The 27,608-nt window shown below is 37.6% G+C and overlaps 3 protein-coding genes across 7 annotated transcripts; all 3 read right to left on the bottom strand.

Annotated features, from left to right (window-relative positions):
• Positions 1-438: 438 nt before the first annotated feature.
• LOC113052645 (RING finger protein 37) lies at positions 439-5,935 on the bottom strand. Of its 3 annotated transcripts, none has more exons than XM_026217023.1 (5): positions 5,866-5,935; positions 5,021-5,105; positions 2,894-3,983; positions 884-1,003; positions 439-698 (listed from the first exon to the last, which is right to left on the bottom strand). In XM_026217023.1, the coding sequence occupies exons 2-5, from the start codon at positions 5,072-5,074 to the stop codon at positions 496-498; spliced, it is 1,467 nt and encodes a 488-aa protein (XP_026072808.1). In that variant the 5' UTR covers positions 5,075-5,105; positions 5,866-5,935; the 3' UTR covers positions 439-495. The 3 variants fall into 3 exon arrangements, with proteins under 3 accessions (XP_026072808.1, XP_026072807.1, XP_026072809.1); XM_026217022.1 differs by lacking the exon at positions 5,866-5,935 and adding an exon at positions 5,754-5,855; XM_026217024.1 differs by lacking the exon at positions 5,866-5,935 and adding an exon at positions 4,136-4,193.
• A 1,539-nt stretch (positions 5,936-7,474) lies between these two features.
• On the bottom strand, positions 7,475-15,764 carry LOC113052644 (leucine zipper putative tumor suppressor 3-like). 2 transcript variants are annotated; one of them, XM_026217020.1, is made up of 6 exons: positions 15,343-15,764; positions 12,817-13,328; positions 11,311-11,829; positions 10,152-10,472; positions 9,673-9,903; positions 7,475-8,385 (listed from the first exon to the last, which is right to left on the bottom strand). In XM_026217020.1, exons 2-6 carry the CDS (start codon positions 13,255-13,257, stop codon positions 7,771-7,773), a joined length of 2,127 nt encoding a protein of 708 aa, XP_026072805.1. In that variant the 5' UTR covers positions 13,258-13,328; positions 15,343-15,764; the 3' UTR covers positions 7,475-7,770. The 2 variants fall into 2 exon arrangements, with proteins under 2 accessions (XP_026072805.1, XP_026072806.1); XM_026217021.1 differs by lacking the exon at positions 15,343-15,764 and adding an exon at positions 15,119-15,321.
• Positions 15,765-17,419: 1,655 nt separating this feature from the next.
• Positions 17,420-27,538, bottom strand: LOC113052643 (sepiapterin reductase-like). 2 transcript variants are annotated; one of them, XM_026217018.1, is made up of 4 exons: positions 27,350-27,538; positions 20,429-20,898; positions 18,836-19,126; positions 17,420-17,902 (listed from the first exon to the last, which is right to left on the bottom strand). In XM_026217018.1, exons 2-4 carry the CDS (start codon positions 20,793-20,795, stop codon positions 17,712-17,714), a joined length of 849 nt encoding a protein of 282 aa, XP_026072803.1. In that variant the 5' UTR covers positions 20,796-20,898; positions 27,350-27,538; the 3' UTR covers positions 17,420-17,711. The 2 variants fall into 2 exon arrangements, with proteins under 2 accessions (XP_026072803.1, XP_026072804.1); XM_026217019.1 differs by having other exon boundaries at positions 17,421-17,902; positions 20,465-20,898; positions 27,350-27,534.
• Between the last annotated feature and the right edge of the window lie 70 nt (positions 27,539-27,608).

Below are 27,608 nucleotides of genomic sequence, written 5' to 3'. Positions count from 1 at the left end.
AGCTTTTTGAAGGAAATTAATACTTTTATTCATTAAGGCTGCATTCAATTGCTCAAAAGTGAGAGTCAAGACATTTATAACATTATAAAAGTGTTTGATTTCTATTTCAGATAAATGCTGTTCTTTTGAACTTTCTGTTCATCTGTGAATCCTGAAAAACAAAAATGTAGCAGTTTCATACAGTTTTCATATTTTCATGATTTCTGAAGATCATGTGACACTGAAGACTGGAGGAATGATGCAGAAAATACAGCAGAGCATCACAGAAATAAATTACACTTTAACACAGATTCACACGGAAACAGTTATTTTACATTATAAAAATATTTCAGAATTTTTACTGTATTTCTAGTGAAGGCTTTCAGAAACGTTTAAAAAAATCTTACCCACCCCAAACACAAAGTGCTTTAGATATGTGCATATTACTACAAAACAAAGTCCTTTTTCACAAACTTTAATGAAAGCTATATACAAAATCTGCCATGATGAACGTGTTCAGTGATGCACTCGAGTGACGTCTCTGCTGGAGGCCTTCGTGCCGCACAATGGGCATTCGATCTCCAGTCTCCGAGAATCAGACGGATGTTTCTTCCTCAAACACGCTCCACACATGAGATGAGCGCAGGGCAGAGAGTACGACACCACGCTCGACGAGTAAACCGTCAGAGAACAAGAGCAGAACGCACACATGTGCCCAGCTGGAAAACACAGGATACATAAGAACTCATTCATCTTTATTCGGTACACTTTTGAGATTAATATCACATACCGTAACATTCATAACTCAAACGACACATTGCTAGCGCTATGACACTGCTTCGGCTTCCGAAGTGAAATATATTCAAACACGAGTTGCAGTAATAAGTGAAGGTGCTTTATTTACCAGAGGAAGGGACACAGGAAGTGGTTTCGGTCGGCGAGGTGAACACGGGCAACCCGTGAAGAGCAGCGGTCAGAGCCTCGTCTAAACTGTTGGCTAACCGCCGCTCGTGTGAGTCCAGCTCTGAAACACAACAGACCCAAACGTGAGCAAGAAATGCACCAGAAACCAATCCGACACCATTAGAGGAATTATAAAGAAAGAGACGTATCCCAGATAGCACAGCGATAGCACAGAAGCCTCTGATAGTTGTCTTTAAGATGCTAGTTTTACATGCAATTTTATTTTACGGTAAGACACAGTTTTTGGAAATGAAAAAAAAAAAAAATGTACAGCAGAAAACGTGAATTGACATTCCCAGAATTCTGTTACATTTCACATTTGATCTAAAATGATTTTTCTCGTTGAAATAACGATTTCTAATTAGGTTTAATTCTAACCATTGTATGTCACATCTAATGTTGTTAAATTAATGTTTATTGCGTTATTTCAGCATAAGAGTATTAAACAAATCCTAAACAGATTTCAGTAGGTTGGTATATTAACATTGTATCTATAAGGTTTTAAATGTAAATTTAAGTAAAATTTGTAAAATGCTGCTACCGTATTTTTAACGGTAGAATTCTGGCTACCACAACTATAAATTTTACGGATTATTTTTTACAGTGCGCTCGAGTTCGGTAAATCCCACTTTTTTAATTATATTGTCAAAAAACTAGATTGTTAACATTTTATCCTAAAAACAAAGCAGAGCATTACAATAGAAAAGCATCTTCAATAATGGTGAATATTATTGAGTGATTTTTAAGCTGCCCAGCCAAAAACAATAAAGTTTAGTGGGAGATTCAAACAGTTTTTTTCTTCTTTTTTTTTTAAAGCAACTTTATATTTTCCCCAATTTATGAAACATTCAGTAAATAGCTACTAAGTAATGCATGTTTCTTGAAACCACATAAAAACCCAGTTCTTGATGTTTAAGTGTGGAGACTTAAGTCCTACCGTGTGTTTAACCATCCAAAAACTAACTTTTACCATGATTGTTCATTTCCAACCTAGTTCACTTATGACTACCATATTTTTCGGACTATAAGTCGCACCTGAGTATAGGTCGCATTTATTTAGACCAAGAACCAAGAGAAAACATTACCATCTACAGCCATGAGAGGGCGCTCTGGGGTAAGCTACAGGAGAACTGAGCAGTATAGAGCTCCCTCTGGCGGCTGGAGATGGTAATGTTTTCTCTTGGTTCATGTCAAATTAATTTTGATAAATAAGTCGCACCTGACTATAAGTCGCAGGACCAGCCAAACTATGAATAAAAGTGTGACTTATAGTCCGGAAAATACGGTAATAAAAAAAATATCGTATTTTGGTACTAAATGAAAATTTGTTGAACAAGACAACTGAAGTTTTCTTTATGAATATATTGGCTGAATGACGCATTTAGTAAACAAACTAAATTAAACTGACAAATCAAAGTACCGTATTTTTCGGACTATAAGTCACACCTGAGTATAAGTCGCATCAGTCCAAAAATACGTCATGATATATTTAAGTAGCACTGGACTATAAGTCGAAATTATTTAGAACCATGAACCAAGAGAAAACATTACCGTCTACAGCCACGAGAGGGCGCTCTATGTTTTCAGTGTAGACTACAGGAGAACTGAGCAGCACAGAGCGCCCTCTGGCGGCTGGAGACGGTAATATTTTTTATTGGTTCATTTCTCTCTGAACATGTCAAATTAATTTTGAAAAATAAGTCGCACCTGATTATAAGTCGCAGGACCAGCCAAACTATGAATAAAAGTGCGACTTATAGTCTGGAAAATACGGTAATAAAAAATATCGTATTTTGGTACTAAATGAAAATTTGTTGAACAAGACAACTGATGTTTTCTTTATGAATATATTGGCTGAATGATGCATTTAGTAAACATACAAAATTAAACTGACAAATCAAAGTACTGTTATTAATACAGCTTTTAATTATGTGGCAGCTTCCGTACAAACCTGAGGGAGTTTCGGGCGCTTTCCTTTGAGCAGGATCATTGCTGGTGGAAGGAAAACTGCAGTCGTACTTCCTTTTAGCAGAATGCCTCGGTGTCGGTCCAGTTTTAGACTCTGAAGCCGATGCGAAGGACTGTGCTTGTGAAGTGTCTGTTTGATCACAGTTTGTACGAGAGTCTGTGACTGAATTATTAGGCTCCACTGTGAGTCTGGATGGCTGTGGTTTGGCTGTAATGTTATTCCTGCTCCTGACTCCGGTGCATCCCGTCTGTAGAGACATGCGGTCAATGCGGCCTTTGAGCAGAGGGTTAGGAATTGGCTTTGCGTTCTGTGTAAAAGGGACGCCGGTGAACGGGTCGTTGGGCAAACGCCCCCATGTGGCTTCTCTCTTCTGGTACTCTTCTAACGTGCTGTTATCGATCACCATTCCACTAGGCAAGATCATTGGGAAAACCATGAGCTCTTGTGTTAAGGGATCGAGAAACTCCTCTGGAATTGGGATGTCGTTTGGGACGGGATCTAGTTTGGGAGGTACGACCGTCAGGTGGACTGTTTTATTCAAGCTGTTTAGATGCGCATCCCAAATCTTCTCCAGTTCTGATGCAGGACAGCAGCGAGAAGGCAAAGCCCAGATGGCGAGGGTTTTGATCCCGAGCGCCGATGCCGCGCCGCTGTAAGGAATACTGACTCTAAGCTGCGCGACTGATCCGAGCGACCCGCGCCTCCAAAGCTCCTGCGTTCTCGCACAATCCGGCGTCCGCGGCGGAGCATCGGAAAACGGGGCTCGGGGTTTAAAACTAGGGTTGAGGAAACACACCTGCAGCTCCTCTTGCAAATCACACCGAGACACGAGTTCGAACCGATCGCCGTCTCGCTCCGAACACGTCAGGATCTCCAGCCTTCGCGAGCTTCGTCCCTGATCCATTCCCCACGGCCAAAGCTCGACGTCCAGCCGACACAACTCCATCTTGACCTGGAAGCTCAGTGTGACGTGGACTGGAGGCCGGAGGAAGTATTCCAGCTTGAAACCCCTCCGGCGTGCGACCGGATCCGCGGAGACAAGGTTGGAGACATCGTAACCGTCAGCACACAGCTGTCAGCACAACAACAAAAAGATGTTGAAGGACCAGTGGCGATATTAAAATACATATCGAATAGTCACAGACGCGTGTTGTTGGTAGAGAACATTGCAAGGTCGGCTCAGACGCACACAAAGCAGTCAGAGCTGAATCCTCTGTTACTCACCTTCAGGTCTTTCAAAGGAGTCTCCGAGAGGGGTTTTAAAGGAAAAGTTCACTGAAAACTGAGAAAAACTGTCTATGACTGTCTTTCTTTCTTGCATGGAACATTCTGTGCTCCTTTTCATGCCAATAATATACATTGAGTCTGGAGGATTTTGTTTCAGGAGAAACCAGGCTTTTTAAAGATAAGATATAGAAAACAAAACGTTTGCATATAAGAAAACAATTCATTTCTGTTTAGTTTAACTTGATGCATTAAAATAACTAGCATTTAATCTAGAACTAATAAATATGCAAAAAAATATATGTTTGACATATTCAAGTCAAAGCAGAAAATAAATTTAGTTCAAAATATTATCAATGTACAACCATTTTTTTTAGCAATGCTTGCTAGTTGCTGCTGTCGTTTTATCTCATGATTGTGGGGTTTCATGGAATATTATATGGGATATGGGATATCTCTCAACTTTTTTAGAAAGGTTTCATGGGATTTTGTTGTGTAGCGGTTTAATATAACGATACATGTTGCAACTGTTTAAAATACAGTTAAAATACTGGTTTTAGAGACCAGACAAAATTGAATAAAATTTAATCTAACATTTTTTTTTTTTACTCAAAAGCACTATTTGCTTTCTAAAGACTTTGAATGAAGCATATTAAATTGCTTTTACTGGTAATCATGCCAATGGTCTCCTATTGTGTTAAAAATAAGAAAACAATACAAAGTTGACAGAATTTATCTTTTTGTTTTCTTAAAAATTTCACTTTTCAGAAAAACAAAAACTGTATTATTTGCGGTACTGGTGTTCAGAACAGCTCGTGTTGTTGTGATAATGTCTCATTTCCGTCTGTATATTAACATGAGGTCGGGTTGTGATTTATGTGGTACCTTGTTGCATTGAACGGCGGTCTGAAAGTGAGGCGAGCACAGGTTGAGCACCATGACCCCTGCATCTACAGCACTGACCGAGAACCTGTGGATATCAGAGAGTCAGAGACATTCAGCACTACAAATTCAAGAGATCTTGAAACTAAAGCTTTAAAGTAAATATACACTCCTGTATATGCACACTGTACATGCATACAGCTCATTGTTGTACATAATACAAAAATGCACAAGTATTGTATGTGTGTGTGTTTGTGCATTTGTGTGTGTGCATGTGTTTGTGCGCGTGTGAGACCCTGGAGCACAAAAACCAGACTTAAGTGTTTGCATCATCTGAAAGCTGAATAAATAATCTATCAATTGATGAATGGCTTGTTCGGAGGACAATATTTAAAAATCTTGAATCTGAGGGACTAAATATTGAGAAAATCATCTTTAAAGTTGTTCAAATGAAGTTCTTAGCAATGCATATTACTAATTAAAAAAACGAGTTTTGATATATTAACAGTAGGAAATGAAAAAAAAAAACATTTTGACCCATACAATGTATTGTTGTCTATTGCTATAAATATACCCGTTCTACTTATGACTGCTTTTGTGTTCTATGGACACAAATATGTATGTATATGACTGATTAACAAATTGATGTACTAAATAATTTACGAAATAGAATTGCAAAAATACAAGAGCAGTTTCAGTGCAAAAAATAGCCTACAGTCGTGTGTTTGTTACTGACCAAACTGACATCAAACAAGCCGAGCGATCATACAGACAGAAAGCGTTTGTTAGCTCGAGAAATGCGTGAATAAAGCAAATAAGATTCACGCGCTGATCAAAACAAAACTCACCTAGAGTCGCGGCGCTGACGTCACAGTTGCGTCCGGGATCAAATGCGCATGCGTCTCACTGCTGCCACCTGCTGGCGGGAAACCACTAGATTTTTTTTATTTGAATTTTTGCGTCATTTCCGTACACGAGCTCATTAGTCTTGGCTTACGTAAAATATTTTATATATTTAAAAATTATTTTTTAATCTAATCACTTAAATTGTTAACACCAAAACAATAGTGCTGACAGTGTCGTGCAAGAGGAACAGACGAACCGATTCAATTGAGTGAGTCATTTGAACAGCTCTGATTGATTCAAATCCAAATTCGATTCACTAGCAGCAAATGCCAGATCAAAAGAGCCACTAATTTCGACATCACTTGCAATGATTTTAATGGTGAAACAGATCTTGTCCGATGCCAAAATCAAACCTACATCCTTAGACACACCAAATGTTTTTTTTTATTAATCATCTCGAAGAAGACTTTGCCGATTGATTTGTGTCTTTATCATTTAATGTGTTTTTGATCAGATATGCTTTTACGCAAGTCATTACAGTAACATAAATACAAACAACAGAGGTATAAAAACATAGCATTTGATCTCTAAATTAATTACATCATCAAATCACATAATTACATCAGAACTACATCAAAAGGAATATGGTTTTTGGAAACTGTTGATGCATTTGAACAGTGAAAAGTGTTACATGTCCTGTTACAGAAAAACAAAGCTAAAATATCGTCTTTATTCACAATAACCATCATATTCACAGTCTGCCTGTCTACCCACAACACACCAGAACATAGCAGCATCTCTCAGAGTCTCCCTTCCAGAAACAGAGATGGAGGAGAAGGAAAGCAAGTTTGGTTTGGGTTTTAATTTAAGAACTGGGACAAAAACAGGTTTTCTTCTTTTCAAATAATTCTACCTGAAGATAGGAGCCCTCTGTTTGTCGTCTAATGACCTCTGGTGTTCACGTTTAGTCACCGCAGACCGTAGCAGTGATGGGGAACATTAAAACATCACTGAACCAACACCAGATTCCTTCAGGTACAAAACACCCCTCCTGTGATGCACACCGCCGCACAGAAGTGAGGAGTAGTTTTCGAAAGAAGTCTCTTCTGCTCACTAATGCTGCATTTATTTGATTAAAATACAGTAAAAATTCTGAAATATTATTCTAATGTAAATCAGCTGTTTTCTGTGTGAATCTGTGTTAAAGTGTAATTTATTTCTGTGATGCTCCGCTGTATTTTCAGCATCATTCCTCTTCAGTGTCACATGATCTTCAGAAATCAGAATAATATGATGATTTACTGCTCAAGAAACATTTCTAATTATTATCAGTGTTGAAAACAGTTAAGCTGCACAATAATTTAGTGAAAACTGTAATGCATTCTAAAGTTGCAGTAAAATTAATAATAATAAAAAAGAATCTTATTTATCAAGGATGCATTAACTTTCTATTCATCTGTGAATCCTGAAAAATAAAATGCATCCCAGTTTCTGCAAAAAAATTAATGTTTTCAAAAATTTTAGATGTTTCTTGAGCAGTAAATCATCATATTTTCATGATTTCTGAAGATCATGTGACACTGAAGACTAGAGGAATGATGCTGAAAATACAGCGGAGAATCACAGAAATAAATTACACTTTTTCACACAGAAAACATTCATTTAAAATCTTAATAACATGCCACAATTTTTACTGTACAAATGCAGCTTTGCTTAGACTCTTTCGAAACAGTATCAAATCCTAATTTTTTTAAACTTTTGGCCTAGATGGACTGATGAAATATCTCCCTCCATATAACCAAAAGAGATCTCAAAATTCAGTAGACGGTTTAAAATCTTCTTTCATTTGTTGCGGTAACAGCCTGATCTCAGCCCTCTTTAGTGCGTTTAAGTCGATTGTCTCACGTCTAGATCTCTGTGGACTCGATCCGCTCCAAGCGAGACGGTCCCGGCCACGGAGGCGCCAGCTGATGTTTGGGATCGTCCGCGGCCGGGGACAGAGTGAGGGTCACTGGGACGGGGATGGAGAGGGTCACGGGCGATCCGGGCGATCCGGACGTGGTGCCCTGTTTGGCTCCGAGCTGTCCGACCCGTTCCTCCAGCGCCTGGTTCTTCTGCAGCGTCTCCACGTAGCTGATCTGCAGCTGCGCCTGGTATTTCAACACACGCTCCTTCTCGTCCTGCCAGGTGTGTCTCTCCTGAGCGAAGGTGAGCGCCTGCCTCTCTCTCTGCTGTCGCTCCAGGTGCAGCTCGCCCTGCAGTCGCTCCAGCTGTCTCCGCAGCTCTCCGGCCTCCTGCCGCTGCGCTTTGGCCTCGTCGCTCTGCAGGCTGAGGAAGCTGTCGATGGACATGGGTTCGGGCGTTCGGGGCGAGTGCAGGCCGGTCCACGGTAAGCTGCTGCTGCCGCTGATGTCCCTCAGACACACGGCGTGATCGCTCCGGCAGCTCAGCTCGCTCAGAGCCCGCTTCAGACCCAGAACCTCGGCCTCGAACACCACCAGCTTGTCACGCAACATCGACACCTGCGGAGAAACCCAACCAGCATCTTTGAGGAATCTGTTCACTAGCAGTCAAATTGTACAGTAAAAATCTTAAATATTTTTACGATTTAAAATAACTGTTTTCTGTGTGCATCTGTGTCAAACTGTAATTTATTTTCTGATGCGCTGCTGTATTTTCAGCATCATTCCTCCAGTCTTCAGTGTCACATGATCTTCAGAAATCATGAAAATATGATGATTTACCGCTCAAGAAACATTTCTGATTATTAGCAGTGTTTAACACAGTTGTGCTTTTCGTGGAAACCAGGATACATGACTATTCTAAGGTAATATTTAATACTTTTATTCATTAAGGACACATTAAATTGGTCAAAAGTGACGGTGAAGATGTTTCTAATGTAAGAAGTGTTGTGGGTGACTCTTTATAATTAAAGCATGTTAAATAAATAGATTACTTTTTTAAGTAACCACTGAAGTAATGCATTTCTTCTAAATTTACAATGAAATATCTGATGAATGAAATATACTTTTTCAAATAAGTAACACATTTTCACATATTCATCTCTCTTGTCACAGTTATTTCATCTGTGAATCTTGTAAAATAAAGTGCATCACATTTTCCACAAAAATATTAACTGTTTTCAACATTGATAATAATTATAAATGTTTCTTGAGCAGTAAATCATCACATTTTCATGATTTCTGAAGATCATGTGACACTGAAGACTGGAGGAATGATGCTGAAAATACAGCGGAGCATCACAGAAATAAATTATAGTTTAATATATATTCAGATAGAAAACAGCTATTTTGGATTGTAGTAATATTCACAATTTTACTGTATTTTATTTATTTATTTGACTGAATAAATGCAGCCTTGATCAGCAAGAAAGTCTTCTTTCAAATATACCGTATTTTCCAACCTATGAGTCACACTTTTTTTCATAAGTTGCTGGTCCTGCGACTTATAGTCAGGTGCGACTTATTTATCAAAATTAATTTGGACATGAACTGAGAGAATGAACCAAGAGAAAACATTACCATCTCCAGCCACCAGAGGGCGCTCTATACTGCTCAGTTCTCCTGTAGCCTGCCCCAGAGCGCCCTCTCGTGGCTGTAGACGGTAATGTTTTCTCTTGGTTCTTGGTAAATGTGACTTATAGTCCAGTGCGACTTATGTTTTTCTCCTCATCATGACGTATTTTTGGACTGATGCGACTCAGGTGCGACTTATAGTCTGAAAAATACTGTATGTGAAATGTGTAAAATATATGCAGAGATATATGAGTGTGTGTGTTTGTTGCGCACCTCTGTCAGCGTTCTCTTCAGTTCTCCTTCACATCTGTCCAGCTCGTGGCTCTTGTTGGTGTACGAGTCCTTCAGGCCGATCATGGTCTCCTCACGCTCCTTCATCTGGCCCTTGAGCTCCTTCAGCTGACCCCTGAGGGCCACCATCTCTCCGGCGCGCTGCGTCACCTCGTTCTGACTCTCTCGCAGCTGCTGCTTCAGCAGAGAGATCTCGCCCGCCTTCTGACACAGCTGATCAACGCAGAGCAAACCAAAGCCGTCACACAACTGTGTGTTCAGTCTGCTGCATGCTACAGTTCTTAGACTTAAATGTCTTGCATGAAACTCTCCCGGAAATTACGGTCAGTTTAATGAATGATATACACTTCCACAAAATTGCTAGAAAAACTACACTGGTTTTGTTCTCCAGGGTCACGTGTAATTCTTCTATAGCATCATTGTGAATAAACACCTTTCGGGCTGATCTGTGCTCCTCTCACCTCCCACTTGGTCTCCTCCAGGCGAGGCAGGATATCGGCCTGCTCCTTTCGGTAATCCAGACACCTCCTCTCCAGCTCCTCTCTCTGAGCGAGCAGGGTGCTGATCTCCTCCTGGAGCCGGCCCTTGTCCTGCTGCAGACGGGCGATGTGTGTCTGCAGAGCCTGCTGTGTGCGCTGGGCTCGGTGGGTCACCTGCTGCAGACGCCTGCCGTAGTTCTGCCTCAGCTCCTCCATCTCTCGCTCCCAGACGTGCTGCTTCTCCTCGAACACCTGCACGATGGCCGCCTCGCTCTGGTCCAGGTTACGCCGCATGTGGATCACCTGAGGAACAATCACAGAATTCAGAATTCCTCGTGTTTCCTTTTATGTTTTACTGAAGGAAGACAATTGTGTGTTTGAAATGACATGGAGCTTAGCAAATGATCACAGATGCTTCATGTTTGAATTAAATATTAGTTTAAAGCAGAGGGACCCAAACTTTTTATTACAGAGGGACAAAAATTAATATTTTTAACTTCATTGAGGACCATGGGCCAAAAGTGAATGTTGCATTTTATCATACTATATTATTATAAAATGTATTAATTTGTAAAAAATTCAATAAGTAAACAAAAAATATAATTAAATTTTTAATATTAATGATTTTTTAATATAAATACTCTTCTGAATTAATTTTTTTTAAATCAAATTCACTTACTGTTTTTCAAATAATGTAGAAAAAGTGCTAGAAAAAAAGAAAAAATTCTAATTAAAAACTCTTTTAAATAGGTTTCTGAATTTTAAAGTATTTTTTTGTATAAATTTTAATCAAAATCACTTATTGATTTTTAAATAATAAATAAAAAATATTTTTGATATTGATATTTTTACATATATATTTGTTTAGAAATGTTAATTATTTCTAATTAAATTCACTGATATCATATTCATATTTTTCCACACACATATGTATATTATAGCTCATATAATCGTATAAAGTGTGAGAATATGGAGGAAAAAAATGAGTGATGGAGAACCAAGTAAAGCTGAGCTGCTTCAGTCCGGTAAGAGTTCATCTGGAGATATCACTGGCCTTATTCTGACCTCTACTTGATCAAAATCACTCAAGCTGAAGCTGGACGTTTGTACAATTTCAGTAAAAGTAAGGGGTGCTCCTCACCTCCTGCTCTTTCTCCCAGAGTCGGTCCTCCAGGTCCTGGATGATGTCATCAGTGGAGGGCGATGGCTGGATGGTGGCGAGTCTCTGATATGATAAACAGCTCTTCCCGGACGAGGACTGACCGCTGTCAGACACGCTCAGGCCGTTCTGGTACTTGGGTTTGTCTGGTTTCTCCAGCGGCGCCGCTGTGCTGCTCAGTCTGTTGATGTGGCTGGTGGAGGCACTGAGGGGTCCGAGCGATTGGGAGGGACCGTAGCTCATGCCGGGCCCCGTGTAGGTAGGAAGGCTGGTCAGAGAGTTCCTCCCAGAGTCGGACATGCCGCCCTGGCCGTCGTTTCCACTCGAAGGGTCCCGATCCGGACTGTCCTGCTCACAGAGGGACTGCGGGGCGTCAGATCCTCCGCCGCTTCCGGCAGATCGTCCTCCAGCTCCAGACTGAGCCAGCAGGTTCTGCATGGAGTGAAAACTCTTGGGAACCACGGGCTTGAAGGCGGACGGACGGACCAGAGCGGAATTATTCTGAACGAGGGAAACATCATTTAATGCATCATTAAACAGCCTTCATTAATGATCGCACCATCTCGATAAATAGATAGATGTAATACATTCTAGAGGTAAGAAACAAATTAACACCTTATCAAGGATGCGTTACACTGATCAAAAGGGCCAGTAAAGGCATTTATTTATAAGGGGACAAAAGATTTCTATTTCAATATGCTGTTCTGAACTTTCTATTCATCTGTGAATCCTGAGAAATAAAATATATCACAGTTTCCATAAAAATAAAACTGTTTTCAACGCTGATAATAATCAGAAGTGTTTCTTGAGCGGCAAATAATGTTAATTATGAACTAATAATATTTCATAATTTTACTGTAGTTTTTATGCATTATTGCAGCCTTGGTGAGCAGAAGAGACGAGTAGTGTAGTGAAAGTAGTTTGATAATATAATTCGATTATGCTGTACACAATGCTTCATGGGAATGGATAGTCATCTCTAATCTCTTTTGTCTTTTATGGAAGCAGAAATCATCACCAAATTATTATTTAAAAAACATAAACATTTATTATAAAGCAGAGAGTTCTGGTCCTTGATTCTGATTGGCTAAGCCACATTCTACGACTCTACAAAGTAACACACACCTTTGTTTACTTCCGTCTGTTGCTCGGCAACCACTTTGTTGCAACCATAACTGATTCCGAGCAGCTACATTGTTTCCTGGAAGAATACTGTTTTTATTAATATCATTAGACTTTATTTGCTGTTTTATTTTGTGGAACCTTACTACTGTACGTGTATGGAATAACCGTTTTATAAACTGTGGTTTACAGTGAATTTATAACAGCTAAAGGGGTTTTTTATTCACTCCGCATCACATCGTACCTAACAACGTTGTTATAAATTCGATTTTTACTTCCAGAACCCAACTTTTCCACTTTATACCACAACCAGAGCAGTCATTAATGGAGTACCGTCAGCAGTTAGAGGAAGCGCGTCAGTCGTACCTGCTCGAGTTTCCCAGACACAGTGAGGATCTTGGGCGGCGTGCGACTGTCTCTCTTGCCGTTGTTCCCGTCTCTGCTCTTAACCGCTGTCGCACCGTCGTGGTTCTTCTCCACGTTTCCACAAGCCTCCAGAGACACTCCTCCTCCGGTTCTGTGTGTGTCCCGGCGGCCCGCTGCGGTCCCGTCCAGCTCGCCCCTGTTAGTGAGACGAGACGCAGCGATGGTGAGCTGGCCTCGATCCGTGGTGGTGCTGCTCCCGCCTCGCTCATCACTCGAGCCCTCGGAGGTGGAGGGAGGTGCGTGGAGGCGCTCAGCGCTGCAGCTGCGGTCGGAGGGGCCACGGCGGGACAGAGGAGGGCCACGAGGAAGGGTGGTGCGCGTGCCCACGCTCTTCATGGCAAACTCCTGCTCACCGGCCACCCCGCTGCCCACACTGCCCATGCTGGGGAACCAGAGCGTCACTCAACGCTGCTACTCTCCGCATGGGTCATCATGTGACCTCCAGACACACACTGCAGTCAGAACACAATCAGAATTACACACGAGAACAACTTTTTGTTGTGTGATATATTCCTGCAGAAATAATAGCAATAAGAGATATTATTGTCATTTTAGTGACCATTTTATGCCACTGAATATAAAATTATTATGTAACAGCATAATCATGCAAGAAGGCCTAAAATATCTTCCAAATGACAACAAACTTTTAATTTTTGAGAATATGTAGATCATGGAAATTAAGTATCCAAATATTAGATACCATAAAAACCAGAATAAATTATATATAAATACATACATAAATAAATAAATAAATAAATATATATATATATATATATATATATATTTTTTAAGAAGTGCAAAGTAATGAGTAGAATAAAAGAAAAATGCACAACAAACTCATGTATCTACAGAAGGGAGCACACTAAAGTTGACAAACACAGTCACTACTCAGCGGGAAGATGTCGATATGCACAAAGACACAAATCCATAAACAAGACCAAATCTGCAGATGAAACTTTTTTTGTGGAAGCATGTTTTAAATTTGAACTAGCATTGACTACACCACGATATGTTCTAGAAGCTGCAAAAAACAAGGTGATATATTGATATATTGATTATTGTGACAGGCCTAAACACACAAGGAATTTGTTGTGGTTTTTAACGTGCTCCTGATACATGCATACGTACATATGTTACAGAAGAATCTGTTTTGAATAACTTGTTGTTTTGAACTTTTCTATTCACCAAAGAATCCTAAACAAACGCGATGCTTCAGAAATCAATAATATGCTGATTTATTATCAATGTTAAAACAGTTGTGCTGCACAATATTTATTTATTTATATATTTTCAAATGTAACTAACCCCACGCTTTACACAAAAACAATAATTCTGCTAATTATCAGAAACGTTTCTCAAGCAACAAATTCATATTTTCATGATTTCTGAAGATCATGTGACACTGAAGACTGGAGGAATGATGCTGGAAATACAGCGGAGCATCACAGGAATAAATTACAGTTGAACAGATATTAACATAGAATACATCTGTTATAAATTATAATAATATTTCACAATATTACAGTTTTTCTAAAAATTATATCAACCCCAAACCTCAAATATGCAAGTACTGTAGTCTGATTGCATTGCACTGTAGCATTGCAAATTGCTCAGAAAGGACCAAGAATTGCAGCTGAGTCAACAGCAAAACAATGGAGAGCTTCAGTGCACGATCCCCAACCATAAACAGACGCACTTACTATAACCAAACCTTACTGTGAGCTTGTGTTTGACACGAGTAACGTGACATCCACGTGCACGAAACACACCATCAGAGACAGAAGCTGTTTGATCTCACAACGAGCTGCAGCACCATGAGCAGCCAACAGGGGCTTCACACTCCAGCGCTTCGCCATTACCTCATCTGTTCTCGCACTTACACATCTCACACACATTCGCATTGGCACCTCGGCTTGTTATGTGCCACGAGGTCACCGTGTGTGGCTTTGTGTGGAAAGAGAGAAATGGTTAAACTTTTATTGGCTCCACAAAGCCTGGAACCGTCATGAAATCCAATGCACAACAAGTTGCACGATCATCTCCAACCTCAGATTACCAAACTCTCTCCAAACCCTGAGCCTGTGCGTCCGCCACAAAAGATAGCACGCGCTGTTGTTATCTAACAGCTGAACGGAGATCTGCAGCACCTTCTGTGCGCGCGAGTCCCTTTGAGCATCAAAACACTGCATCTTAATATAGACACACTCTCCATTTCCGGCTCTCCACGCAAACAAAGACGCACCACGGAGATGGAAACCAGAAGATGGGTTGCTTTCTCCGTCCTTTATATTATCAGTGCATTACATAATGCGTCCTCGCTGAGAGAATGGAGATCTGTTCACTGGTTTACTTCCAGTCGAGTGAGTCGCAGTGATAGTGCAGCCTCTCTCTCTCTCTGTCTCTCTCTCTATTCTTCTGTTATCAGTCGTTTCACACATCGAAACCGTTGACTGCGATCGTACTCACTGTTTCAGCACCGCGGACAGCGACGCGCGTCACATCAGCCGCGTTCATTCACCGAGCCGGTCGCGTCGCGTCCATGAAACCGAGCGGTGTGTATCTTGACAGGATTAGGTCTCTGGTGATGATGAGGAGGAGGATGATGATGATGATGATAGGCAGCGGATGCGTGTATCAGCTGAGCCACACACCCACCTTCGCCCCGCCCCTCTGCCGCACGCCAGCAACGCCCCCCGAAACGCTGACGGCACTGCGCGTGCGCGTAGTATATGTCACTAATCAGTCAGAGCCTCGCATACTACGCGCATGCGCACTTCGTGATCCTCATGAGGGAGATGCAAAAGGACGTGCGATATATTTTCAATAAGAACATTTATGTTTTTCCACAAACATATTGTTGAGGAGCATCAGAATTCTTTCTTCCCCAAAATAATATTTATTGCCCACCATAATATTTTATTTAATAAACAACTGACGTATACTGTGGATAACAGAGCTGTAACTGAGGACGCAGTGGCGTTTCTGAATGAATCGGAGCTTTGGAATGACTCGGTTATGTAAATGATTCAAATGACTCGCTCCTTCTGGTGGAACGATGTAAGTGCAGAAAGAGTCGAAGCGAAACAGTAAAGACGCCCGACTGTTTGATATGAGTAGTATGTGGGTAACGGATTACAAGTAACGTGAGTTACATAATCAGATTACTTTTTCAAGTAACTAGTAAAGTAACGCATTACTTTTTAATTCACAAGGAAATATCTGTTATTTACTGATCTCACTACACAAACAGCTTCAGTATTCCTCAAAAATGAAGAAAAACTGTGAAATGCAAACTCAGAATATAAAGCAAACCTGTAATAATTAAATATGATAAATAAAACAAATATCCTCTATGCATTTAATCTCATTTTATTAACCGGTATCTTTGCTGCTGACATTCAATGATCCAATTCAACCATAATAATAAGCAAAAATTAATAGAACGTTCAATATTCAAACCCAGCAGTGACGATGGGATATTTGCATACTGATGTGTGATTGGTCTTGTCGTCCTTGCATATAATTAACCATTTCTATTCATCTTCACTCTTGGCATTGATTGACTTAATTGCCTAATATGTGTTTTAAGCCTTGCTTACTAGTATGTGTGTGTATTTGAGCTAAAGTATTGCCGTGTACATAAATCATTATTATACAGGTTATTTCAGCTCTTGGTCTCCATTCACAAATTCACTGATGACGTCAACGCATAGCTGTTACCATGGGAACAGTCTTCATCAAAGAGACGCGCGTCACGTGACGATGATTCGTAGGAAGACGTGTCATAATCATATTACATTGATCATATTAGTCAAAACTGTGGATATTTAGATGGCATATATATAATTTTAATTATATTTGTAATGTTATGTTTGTTTAATATAATGGTTTCATTATAAATATGGTGTTTATGTAAATTGTATTCTATTATTATATATTCAAATTAAACACCCAAATTAATAAACAATATTAACTTTAATAATTATGATTATCTAACATCAGTTAATGAAAAAAACTAAATAATTGAACATATGTTTAACACATAATTTTCAGAATAATTATTTAATTGTCTTAATGCAATAAAACTTAAAATATATTTTTTTAAATAAAACTCTGTTCACTTAAAAAAATACTATACTAAAAACTATAAAATAATGTAATATTTTGCTTTAAAAATGCAGAACTATATAATATATATTTTTTATTTAAAAATATAAAATAATTTAATATTTTGCTTTAAAAAATACAGATCAATTTTCAAAAAAACAGAAATATATAATAATTTAATATTTCACTTAAAAAACAGAAATAAATAATAATGTAATCTTGCTTTACAGTAAGAAATGTTTTATATATCATATTTAAATAATATTATTATATGAATGTAATTTTTTTTTTTTTTAATAAAATTGTTTCATTGTAAATATGGTAAGCATATTATATATTATATAAGGTGGACAGCCAAATAAATTAATGATATTATCTGAATCTAACCATATCATGTCAAATGAAAAAGCAAAATTACGTCACATCTTTCTCAGTACAAATCAAACAGCAGATGTTTATAAAAGCGCTGTGGAGTTTAATAATATATACATCTCTTAATACGATTTGATTCATTTTTTTCTTCTGTTTCTTTGTGCAGGTCTTCTCTTCCACCACTAGATGTCCTCAGCTGCTTCATCAAACTCCACACATCTGGAGCAGAAGAATGCCTGACCATTTATTCATTTATTCCTTTAATAAAAAACACTGTATTTCTAAACATAATTACAGATTTTTAAGAACTAAAAAGAACACAAATCTATCAAAAACACCAGGAACGTCTGTGAGCGCTAGAGCTCATAAAAGTCCAGATGAGCACCGGACAGGAAGTCATCGTCCAGCAGGAGCTTGATGAGTTTGGCCCCGGACTCCTCGCAGGAGATCAGCTGGCCCTCGGAGAACATGGAGCAGAAGGAGCGCCGCAGCTGCAGATCTCCGGAGGAACGCCGCGCCTGCAGCTGCATGTCTGTGTCCAGAGGACCTGAGGCACACACAGATCAGAAAACACTCACTTCATCTGTCTGCTATCAGCCGTGTGTTTCTGACAGGGTCATGTTGTCCCCCAAAGCCTTTTCTTCCTTGTAAAAACTCAAATATTTACTTGAAGTTGAGATGTTATACTGAGAGTCGATATTTCAATCATTTATCAACACATTCACATGTTCATGGTTCTCTGATGTTGATTAATAGTCACATGACATTCAGGTGAACAAATGCAATATTTCAATACTTTAGTTTGATTGTCTGTATTTAAAGAATTATTCATTTATTGTAAATGTAATGATTTTTTTTATTAAAATTGTTTAATCGTTTTACATTTTATGCCATTTTTAGTACATTCATATGTTTATTTATTTTAATTTTACTTTTTTATTACAATAGGTTTTGTTTGTTTATTTGTGACGTTACATTTATATACGTTTTATTTAATTGTTTTATTTTATTTTTAACGTAGTTCATTCATTTTTATTGTGTGATTTTTACCACGTTTTATATTTTAATTATTATTTTATTTTAATTATTTTTTACGCTTCAATTTAAATTTTTTAAGTGTTATATTTATTTCTTTATTTATTGTGACATTAAATTCAATTTATTTTTCTATTTGAATTTTATTTGTAAATAATTTTCTTGTTTACATCATTTTTACATCATGATTTAATTTTTATTAAGTGTTTTTATCCGTTTTTTATTATTTAATTTAATTGGCTTTTTTCTTTTTCTTACTTTTTCTAGTTTCATGTTTAAATCAATATATTTGTAATTTTACATTTTAATGATTTAATTAGTAGCAAGTGTTTTATTTCAATTGTTTATATATATATATATATAAATTTATTTTTGTTTTACATTTTATGATTTCTATCTATCTATCTATCTATCTAATGATAAAGCAGCGCTCTGCGTCACTCACCAGGTGCGTAACTGAGCACTCTTACATCCGGCTCCTCTGCGGCTAACACGCGGAACATCATGTCGCGGGCGGCTTTCCCGGTGCAGTACAGGACCCACGACGGGAAGGGCTTCAGCGCACACAGAGAGCTGATGTTGACCACCGACCGCCGCAGACCCAGACGGCGAGGAAACGCTTGCAGGACGCCGGCCGTCAGACTCAGCGCCCCGCTGACGTTCAGAGACAGATACCGGTTGACTTCCGCCGGATCCGTGAACGTCAGAGCGAAGCGAGACACGTCACCCAGAGACGCTGAAACCAAATGTTCTTCACATTAAAGATCAGCTTTATCTGCAAACAACCTCATTACTCGGGATTTCTGTCTTGTGAATCGACCGTATGAGATACATTTACTGGAGACTAAAATAAAGTCTTGTTTTCTGAGAAGTTTATTAAAATTAAGCCAATTTCTCTCCTCTTTGAGTCGTTAATTTTTCTGACCTCATTAGTAGATATTTGTTTCTGTTTCAAGCGTAACTCACATCATTTTAATGCATTTTTCAGAAAACAAACATGATAAAGTCAAAGTAAATGTGTCTTTAAGAAAGTTTAAAAATGTGTCCTAGAAAACTAGACAAAAAAATAAGAAAATCATATTTTGTAAATCAATAATAAAAATAAATGTAAGTCAATATATATATTTTTTTTATAAAAAAATACAATTTAAATAAAATGTTTTAAAATTAGATTTAAATTAATACTTAATACATCTAAAAGTATAGTAGTAAAATTTCTATATTTCAATATTTAGGTAAGACTGGAAAACAAGATGAAAATACTAAATCAATAATAAAAAAGATGAAAATGTATTTTTTTAATTCAATAAAAAATGTTTTTTTTTTCAATTATAATTTTTTTATTTTACATTTTACATTGAGCATTTTTATTTGTAGATTTTTTAATGTGTTTTATTTAATAATTTTATTTTTCAATTATTTATTTAAAGTATCTTTTTTATTACTTAATTTTTTAGTTAGTTTTTATCTTTATTCTTTTTATTTTAAAGTTGTGCTTTTATTTTACTTTAGGATTTATTTCTAGTGTATTATCTTTACTGTTACTATTTATTTTATATTTAGGTAGGACTGGAAAACAAGACAAAAATACTAAATCAATAATAAAACAAGATTAAAATAAATTGCTAAAAATTCTATAACCCCTCCCCCCAAAAAAAAAATTATATATAATTTTTAATTATTTATTTATTTTTAATTGCACATTTTAATGATTTAATTTGTAGATTTTTATGTTTTATTTAATTGTATTTTTCGATTATTTATTTAAAAAAATATTTGAATCACTTACTTTTTTATCTTTCTTCTTTTATTTTAAAGTTTGTGGTTCGATTTTACATTAGGATTTATTTCTAACTTATTATCTTTTCTATTACAAAATTTACTATTACTATTCAAAAATTTAATAACAAAGAGTAAATAAAAAGTAGATTTAAATCAATTAATATATAATACATCTAACAGTAGAGTCCTATAATTGTTTTTTATAATTATTTAGATTTTGCACTTGAAAACAAGACAAAAATACAGAGATATATACCTTTTTTTTGCAGTGCAATGACAAAATCAAGCGCACCTGCGTTATTGATCAGGAGTAAGTGGTCCATGTCGGACACTGAAGTCTCTTTCGCTGCCTGAACCATTTTTTCCACGCCATCCTTCTTCTCCAGATCGGCCTGCACGCAGCGGACTTCCAGTTGGTTCTGTCCCCCGTACAGGGTTATGATGTCCTCCTTCACCTGGTTGAGCTGCTCTGTGGTTCGAGCGACCAGCATCAGGACGGATCTGGGCTTCAGGAGGCAGCTGAGCTGAAACGCAAGCGTCCGGCCGAAGCCTTTCGACGCTCCAGTGATGATGCACAGAGCTCTGCCCAGATCCCTGGACTCTGGAGAGATCTCGTCTTCCATCGCAGGCCTTCAGAGACGCTCGGGGTCAGATGATGAGGAATCTCAGCAGCGAGTGGTGCTTTATATCAAGTGACTGCGAGAGAAACTAATCTATTTCACGCAGCTTCACAAAAGCCCATTCATAAAGAGAGAGTTAATGCCATTAAATAAGTATGAGAGTGTAAAATATGATGTAATGCAACCTTTACAATTTGTTAGTATTTTTTATGAAGTCTCTTCTGCTCACCAAGGCTGCGTTTATTTTATCAAAAATACAGTAAAAATTTTTAAATATTATTGTAAAGTAAAACATCTGTTTTCTGTGTGAATCTGTGTTTAAGTGTAATTTATTTATCTGATGCACTGCTGTATTTTCAGCATCATTCCTCCAGTCTTCAGTGTCACATGATCTTCAGAAATCATGAAAATATGTTGATTTACTGCTCAAGAAACATTTCTGATTATTATCAGTGTTAAAAAAAACTGTTTTTTTGTGGAAACTGTTACATTATAATTTTTTCAGGATTCACAGATAATAATAAGAAATGTTGTGCATCGCAGAAATAAATGACAGTTTAACAGAGATTCACATATAAAACAGCTGTTTTACATTATAATACTATTTCACAATTTTTACTGTGTTTTTAAATCAAATTAACACAGCCTTGGTGAGCAAAAGAGACTTAAAAAAAAACATTAAGAAATCATAATGTTTCCAAAATGTTTACCAGCAGCGGTTTAGGAGTTTAATCTAAAACACTTACTAACGAGAAAGACAAGCATTTTATTATACAGGAACCCACAAAAAGAGTGAAGCAGAATAATAGCCAGAGCAGAAGTGTAAATGCGGAACAGGACAGAAAAGAGATTCTCTTTCATATGTTGCACAAGCAGAACTATATTAATTATGATATATAAAGCATATGTGTTTAAACTAGTGCAACAAGCACTGAAGATGGTGACCTGTGTCATATATTTAGCATCCATCACTAATCATCAGAACAGCAGATCTTCATGTGTCCTCATGCAACGGTCAGGAGGACACAGAATACGGTCACATATCAATCTCTGAAATAAAAATCAGGCTCTGGATGATGAAGTAAACAGACTTCACAAGCGACACAATTTTAGTTGGTTGTCTGGGTTTATAAAAATGCACAGTGAAAGAAAAATCATTAGGAAAACAGAAACTGGTAATTTTCTGCCTGCTAGTTTCAGGCATGAACAGTTAATTCTGATATATACATATGTGTATATATATATATATATATATATATATATATATATATATATATATATATATATATATATATTTATTTATTTATATATGCACGCACACACACACACACAGTCTGGCAAAAAATAAATAAAAAATCCACACGATCTAATATTTCATTTCACAATCGTCTTTAATTTTCATTGCAGTGTGCATTGTTACAATACAGTGAATTTAACACTTAAAAACTCTTAAAAAGTGGTTTAGAAATGATTTAGATTTCAGTTTTTATTGATAAATATTTTTTAGTCATTTACGTGTAATAAAAGACAGCTTCCTTGGGAGTCCCTCAGGGCTCTGTTCTATCTCCCACACATTTTCTTTATTCTTCCATTTTGAAGTACAAAAACTCTTGGGTTTTTCTCAAATTTTATTTTAGCTTTAGCAATTACATTTAAACTAAACTTTTAAGTTTAGTTTTAATGAACATTCATCAAAAGATGAGAAAAACTTGATCATGACATGATTCCTAAACTTCCATTTGTGCTTTTTCCAAGTTATCATCACTATATTAGTATATTCTGAAACTGAGTAGATGTGCCCAAACGTTTGACTAGTTGTGTACATTAGGCTCAGCTCAGGTCATAAAGTCAGTTTTTCATCACAATGTTTAAGATCATTTGTGCGCTGGGTCCTGACTCAAACCCGTCTAAAAAAAAAGTCTGTGAAATCAAGTTTAGATTCTAGCAACTCAGGATGAGAGGCGAAGGATCCTAATCGCTCCCCGTGAAGAATGAACTAATAAAAGATTAAGCTCAGATCAGTGAGGCCAGAAACAAAGTCGGGACTGTGAGATAAATAGTCGCAGCTACCTTTTTATTTATTTATTCTGTGCCAGAAACAGGTTTCCACGTGATTGGGTGATTTTGACCCGGATTTTCTTTTTCTCTAAATTATCGTAATAATCATATTTGACAAAAGCTTTGCCTACAAATAGTACAAAACAAACTTGTGTTCTTTTTAGGGATTTTGTTCTTACCTTGTTTATGTTTAAAAATTACCGGCCTACAAAAAAATATCATACTATAGTTTGATCAAATCTTGGATTCAAACTTGTTTTCTCTCCATCATCAATGGTTTTGTGTTTCTTATTAAAGCTGATTGATCACAGGCCTCACTGATTATTCACAAATAATGCCTTTTCACTTAAAAACTCATCAATCAATCAGAAACATCAAACCAATGCTGATTAAGAGAAAACAAGTTGATTAAAAGATTCAGTCCATTATTAGGTAAAAACACAACATGATGAGAGACCAACCAGACAATTTTGAAAGATGAGGTCATTTTTGACTGGGAAGAAACATTTACTTGAAGCAAATGACTTGAAAAATCAAAGAAAAATAATCTTAATTCAAAGGGAAAACAAGATTCGTCTGACCCCATTTAATCATAAACACTTCATTTTGCTTCTCAAGTAAAAACATCATGATTTAAAGATGTTTGTACTTGGAAAACAAGACAAAAATACTAAGGAAGAGCATTCGCATTTATTCTGGTGTTTTCAGCTCAGCGAGTCTCTTTCATTTTATGTAATGTTTGAACATTGCTCATGTTCCCTTCACGGTCAGGATTAACCCTCTGCACGTAGTATTCACGCTCAAATGATGTGTAAATCTGATGTTGTGTGTGTTAGTCTCGCCGCTGTTTCTGACCGCACTGGAGGACCACATCTACAACATCGACGAGGACGACCTCAAGGACTTCAAAGTCAACATACACAACTTCCTCGTAAGTAAGTGGAGAAACCCTGGTCTTCACATCCTCTGGAGGAGCGTGAGAGCAGACAGGTGAAAGTACGGTGGGTGGGAGAGGAATCAGAGAGAAGATGGCAGAGGAAGTGAGAGTCTGAACCGAAAGAGTCCCCGCAGCTCATGTGATTCAGGGTTTTCAATGAAAAGCGTGCATTAACCGAAATACTGTGGCCTGTGTGTGCCTCAGAGATCAGTAGAGATTGCTATGTACATGCATTTTTGTCTAATCACGTTTGTGAAATGTCACATTCAACTCATGATGTGCAGAAAAGAGCTTCTCGTTAGATCGGTGCAACTGAATGAGAGCACTGAGAAAGCCTTCTGATAATTATTATTTTTTTAAATCATAGATACACTAGTATTCAAAAGTTTTTTTTTTTTAATGAAAATAATATTTTTGCACAACCACGATGCATTAAATTGATCAAAACTTACAGAAAATACATAATGTTAAAAAAGAATGTAATGTACACCAAAAAATAAAAAATAAAAAATAATTATACTTTTTTTTAAGGTAAGTGGTTTGAATCAATTTATTTTACAAATTTAGTTGACAAACTTTCAAAATTTATTAAAATGTAGCTATGCTGTTCTTTTGAACTTTCTATTCACCAAGTATCCTGAAATAAGTTGTTATATAATATTTCAATATAATATATATATATTTTTTTAATTCCAACTTGAGTAAATCTTACGATTCAGATTTTTTTTCTTCAGAAGAGATGTTTTTTTTTTCATTTATTTAAATCAAAATCTTGATTTATTTTAATGTAATTTTTATTTATTTTTATACATATATTATTTTTTATGATATGTATATATTAATTATAATAATATTTAATCCTTTGATTACATTATATACACTGCAAAATATTTTTGTCTTGTTTTCCAGTATTAATAGCTAAACCTAACTAATATCTAAACATAAATAACATATTTGCAAGATGTAAACTCAGAATCATTTATAACTTTTTGTGACTAAGATATAAACTCATAATTCTGAGACAAAAAGTCGCCACATTTTTGAATATTTTCAGTTTGTGGTGTAAATAAGATTCCATTCACATCACAGAAATACTAAGGACAATAAAAATAACAAAATAAAAGTCCTATGAAAGCAGATACGCTGCTAAAGGGATTTGGGACGGAGTGAAGGTTGCTAATGATGACGCAGTAGACAGTCTAGTGTCGTGTCTGTGGCTCACACGAATGAAATGAAGAGATATGAGTGTGTCTTTGCTCTGGACAGATTAGTGCTGGTAAATATAGCAGTCCTTCAGTCATTCAGTCCTCTAGATAAAGAGCAGAGACCCTTTAAACACAGAGAGAGATTATACAGAGACATGAGAGAACAGACCACGTCATCACCATAGAACTTGGGCATTCTATTCCCTGGGCAGGTCACTTGGCTTTTATGAAGATGTTAATGCGAATTGCAAAAAGATTTTACTAGCTAAAGATGTACAGCGAGGTTAAGGAGTTCTGTAAATCTTGTCCTGGTCATAATCCTGCCTACGCACCCATTATACCACTTCCTGTTGTTGACATTCCTTTTAAGAAAATAGGAGTTGACATAGTTGGTCCTGTAGAAAAGAGTCAGAGAGGGAACTGAATTATTTTGGTTATTTGAGATTACGCTACCAGTAGCCTCAGGCATACCCACTAAAAGAGGTCACAGCTAAACAAATAGCCACTGTACTCCTACGTTTTTTCTTGCAGGTAGGCATACCTCAGGAAGAGCTCACAGATCAGGGCCCAAACTTCACGAGCCAAACCCTACAAAAATAAAGCGGGAAGTGGGTCCTGTGACCTTTGAGATCGAGATCTCCTCCAGGACCCAGCTCTTGCAAATCTTCCATGTTAACATGTTGAAGAAGTGGTATGCTCGTTCCACACCTCTAGAACCTATGTCTGAGGAAGAAGCAGGAACCTCAACTGCTTTGTTTGTGAGATCCGTGGAGGGAGAGGAGGAAATAGGGGAACAATACCTGCCTGGTTGTCAGCTGAATTTTGAGCACCTGGAAGATGGTAAAAGGCAGGAACTTCTACAATGTATCCCAGCCCAACTCTTTATGGACACACCTGGCAGAACAAGTGTTATCCACCACCACATAACTCTCAAGGATCCCAAACCCATTTATCAGCCAGTATACCGGGTCCCAGAAAGACTTCTGCCACTTATGAAGGAGGAGTTGGAGACCATGCAAAACCTTGGTGTGATTGAACCTTCATCCAGTGAATGCCCAAGAAGGATGGCAGTCTTAGATTCTGTCTGGATTTCTGCAAACTCAATAGTGTGAGAAAATTTGACCCGTATCCCATGCCAAGAGTGGATCAGGTAGTAGAGAGTCTTGTCAGAGCAAAATATCTCACCACACTTGACCTATGCAAGGGATATTGGCAGGTTCCACTAAGTTCGGAGAGCAAGGAGATAACTGCATTTAAAACCCCCTTTGGACATTTTCAGTTCTGTGTCCTTCACTTTGGCCTTCATGGAGCTCCAGATACTTTCCAAAGGATGGACCAGATTCAGGAGGACTGAGAAGTTTTGCTGCTGCATACTTAGATTACATAATCATCTATAGTCCAACTTGGCAGGAGCATATGTGTCATCTGAAGGACGTACTACTGAGAATTAAAAATGCTGGTTTAACCATCCGCCCAGACAAATGCACCCTAGCCAGAACTGAGACACAGTGCTGGGTCATTGAGTAATACGTCCCCAGGTGGGAAAAGTGAAGGCCATCATGAATGCTGAACGGCCAGTGACCAAGAAACAGGTCCGTTCTTTCCTTACACTTGTGGGGTGGAACAGGCATTTTATCCCCAGCTTCTCTGAATGAGCCTTTACCCTAACTTGATTTAACTAAAAAAGACAAACCGAATAAAGTTAACTGGACGCAGGACTGTGAAAGGGCTTTCCAGGACTTAAAGAACTCCTAATGCACAGAGCCTGTTTTACAGATTCCCGACTTTGAAAAGGCTTTCACTGTACAGACCGATGTTTCTGAGCGTGGCCTTGGGGCTGTACTGCTTCAGGAAGGTCAAGGGCAGCTCCAACCGATTGCCTTTATCTGCAGAAAGCTCCTTCCCCGTGAATACAGGTGTTATACAGTGGAGAAGGAGTGTCTGGTAATTGCATGGTCATTGGACTCATTAAGATACTACCTGGTGGGACGCAAATTCACACTTGAGACGGATAACAGGGCATTGGCCTGGCTGGGTCGTATGAGAAACACAAATGCTCGTATCACCAGATGGGGGGCGGGGGGGGGGGGGGGGTGGGGGTTAAATATCACAGGTTAGCCTGGTGACTCTATAATCTTTGATTTACAAACATAAACCCATTTCACTGATACTGTGCATTGCTGGCATTATTAACATCTGTGTACACTTCAGGAAAGATTTATGGAGATGTTGTTTTGTTTAGTCTAAAGTGTGTTGCTGCTATGTTTATAACTCTTGATAGTTTTCCTTAAAGTTTGCTATTATTTTTCTTAAAATTACAGAATGCCATAACACATAATAATTCATATGATATTTACCTTTATTTTTTCAGATATTTTCCACGAACCTTTTTGCAGTTAAACTTCCCGGTTCACACTCTGTACAACCAAAACCATAATCTTCTTCTTCTTCTTCTTCTTCTTCTTTGATGTTTAATGGCAGTTGGCATCCAACTTCAATGGTGCATTACCGCCACCTACTGTACTGGAGTGTGAACCGAAGCTAGACAGAGAAAAACTATAACTAAAATGGAGACTTCCAACTCTCTTCCCCCACCTTTAAATAATAAATATTTCC

Source organism: Carassius auratus, chromosome 33 (assembly GCF_003368295.1).
Source record: "Carassius auratus strain Wakin chromosome 33, ASM336829v1, whole genome shotgun sequence".
Classification (NCBI taxonomy): domain Eukaryota; kingdom Metazoa; phylum Chordata; class Actinopteri; order Cypriniformes; family Cyprinidae; genus Carassius; species Carassius auratus.
This window is presented reverse-complemented; position numbering and strand designations above follow the sequence as displayed.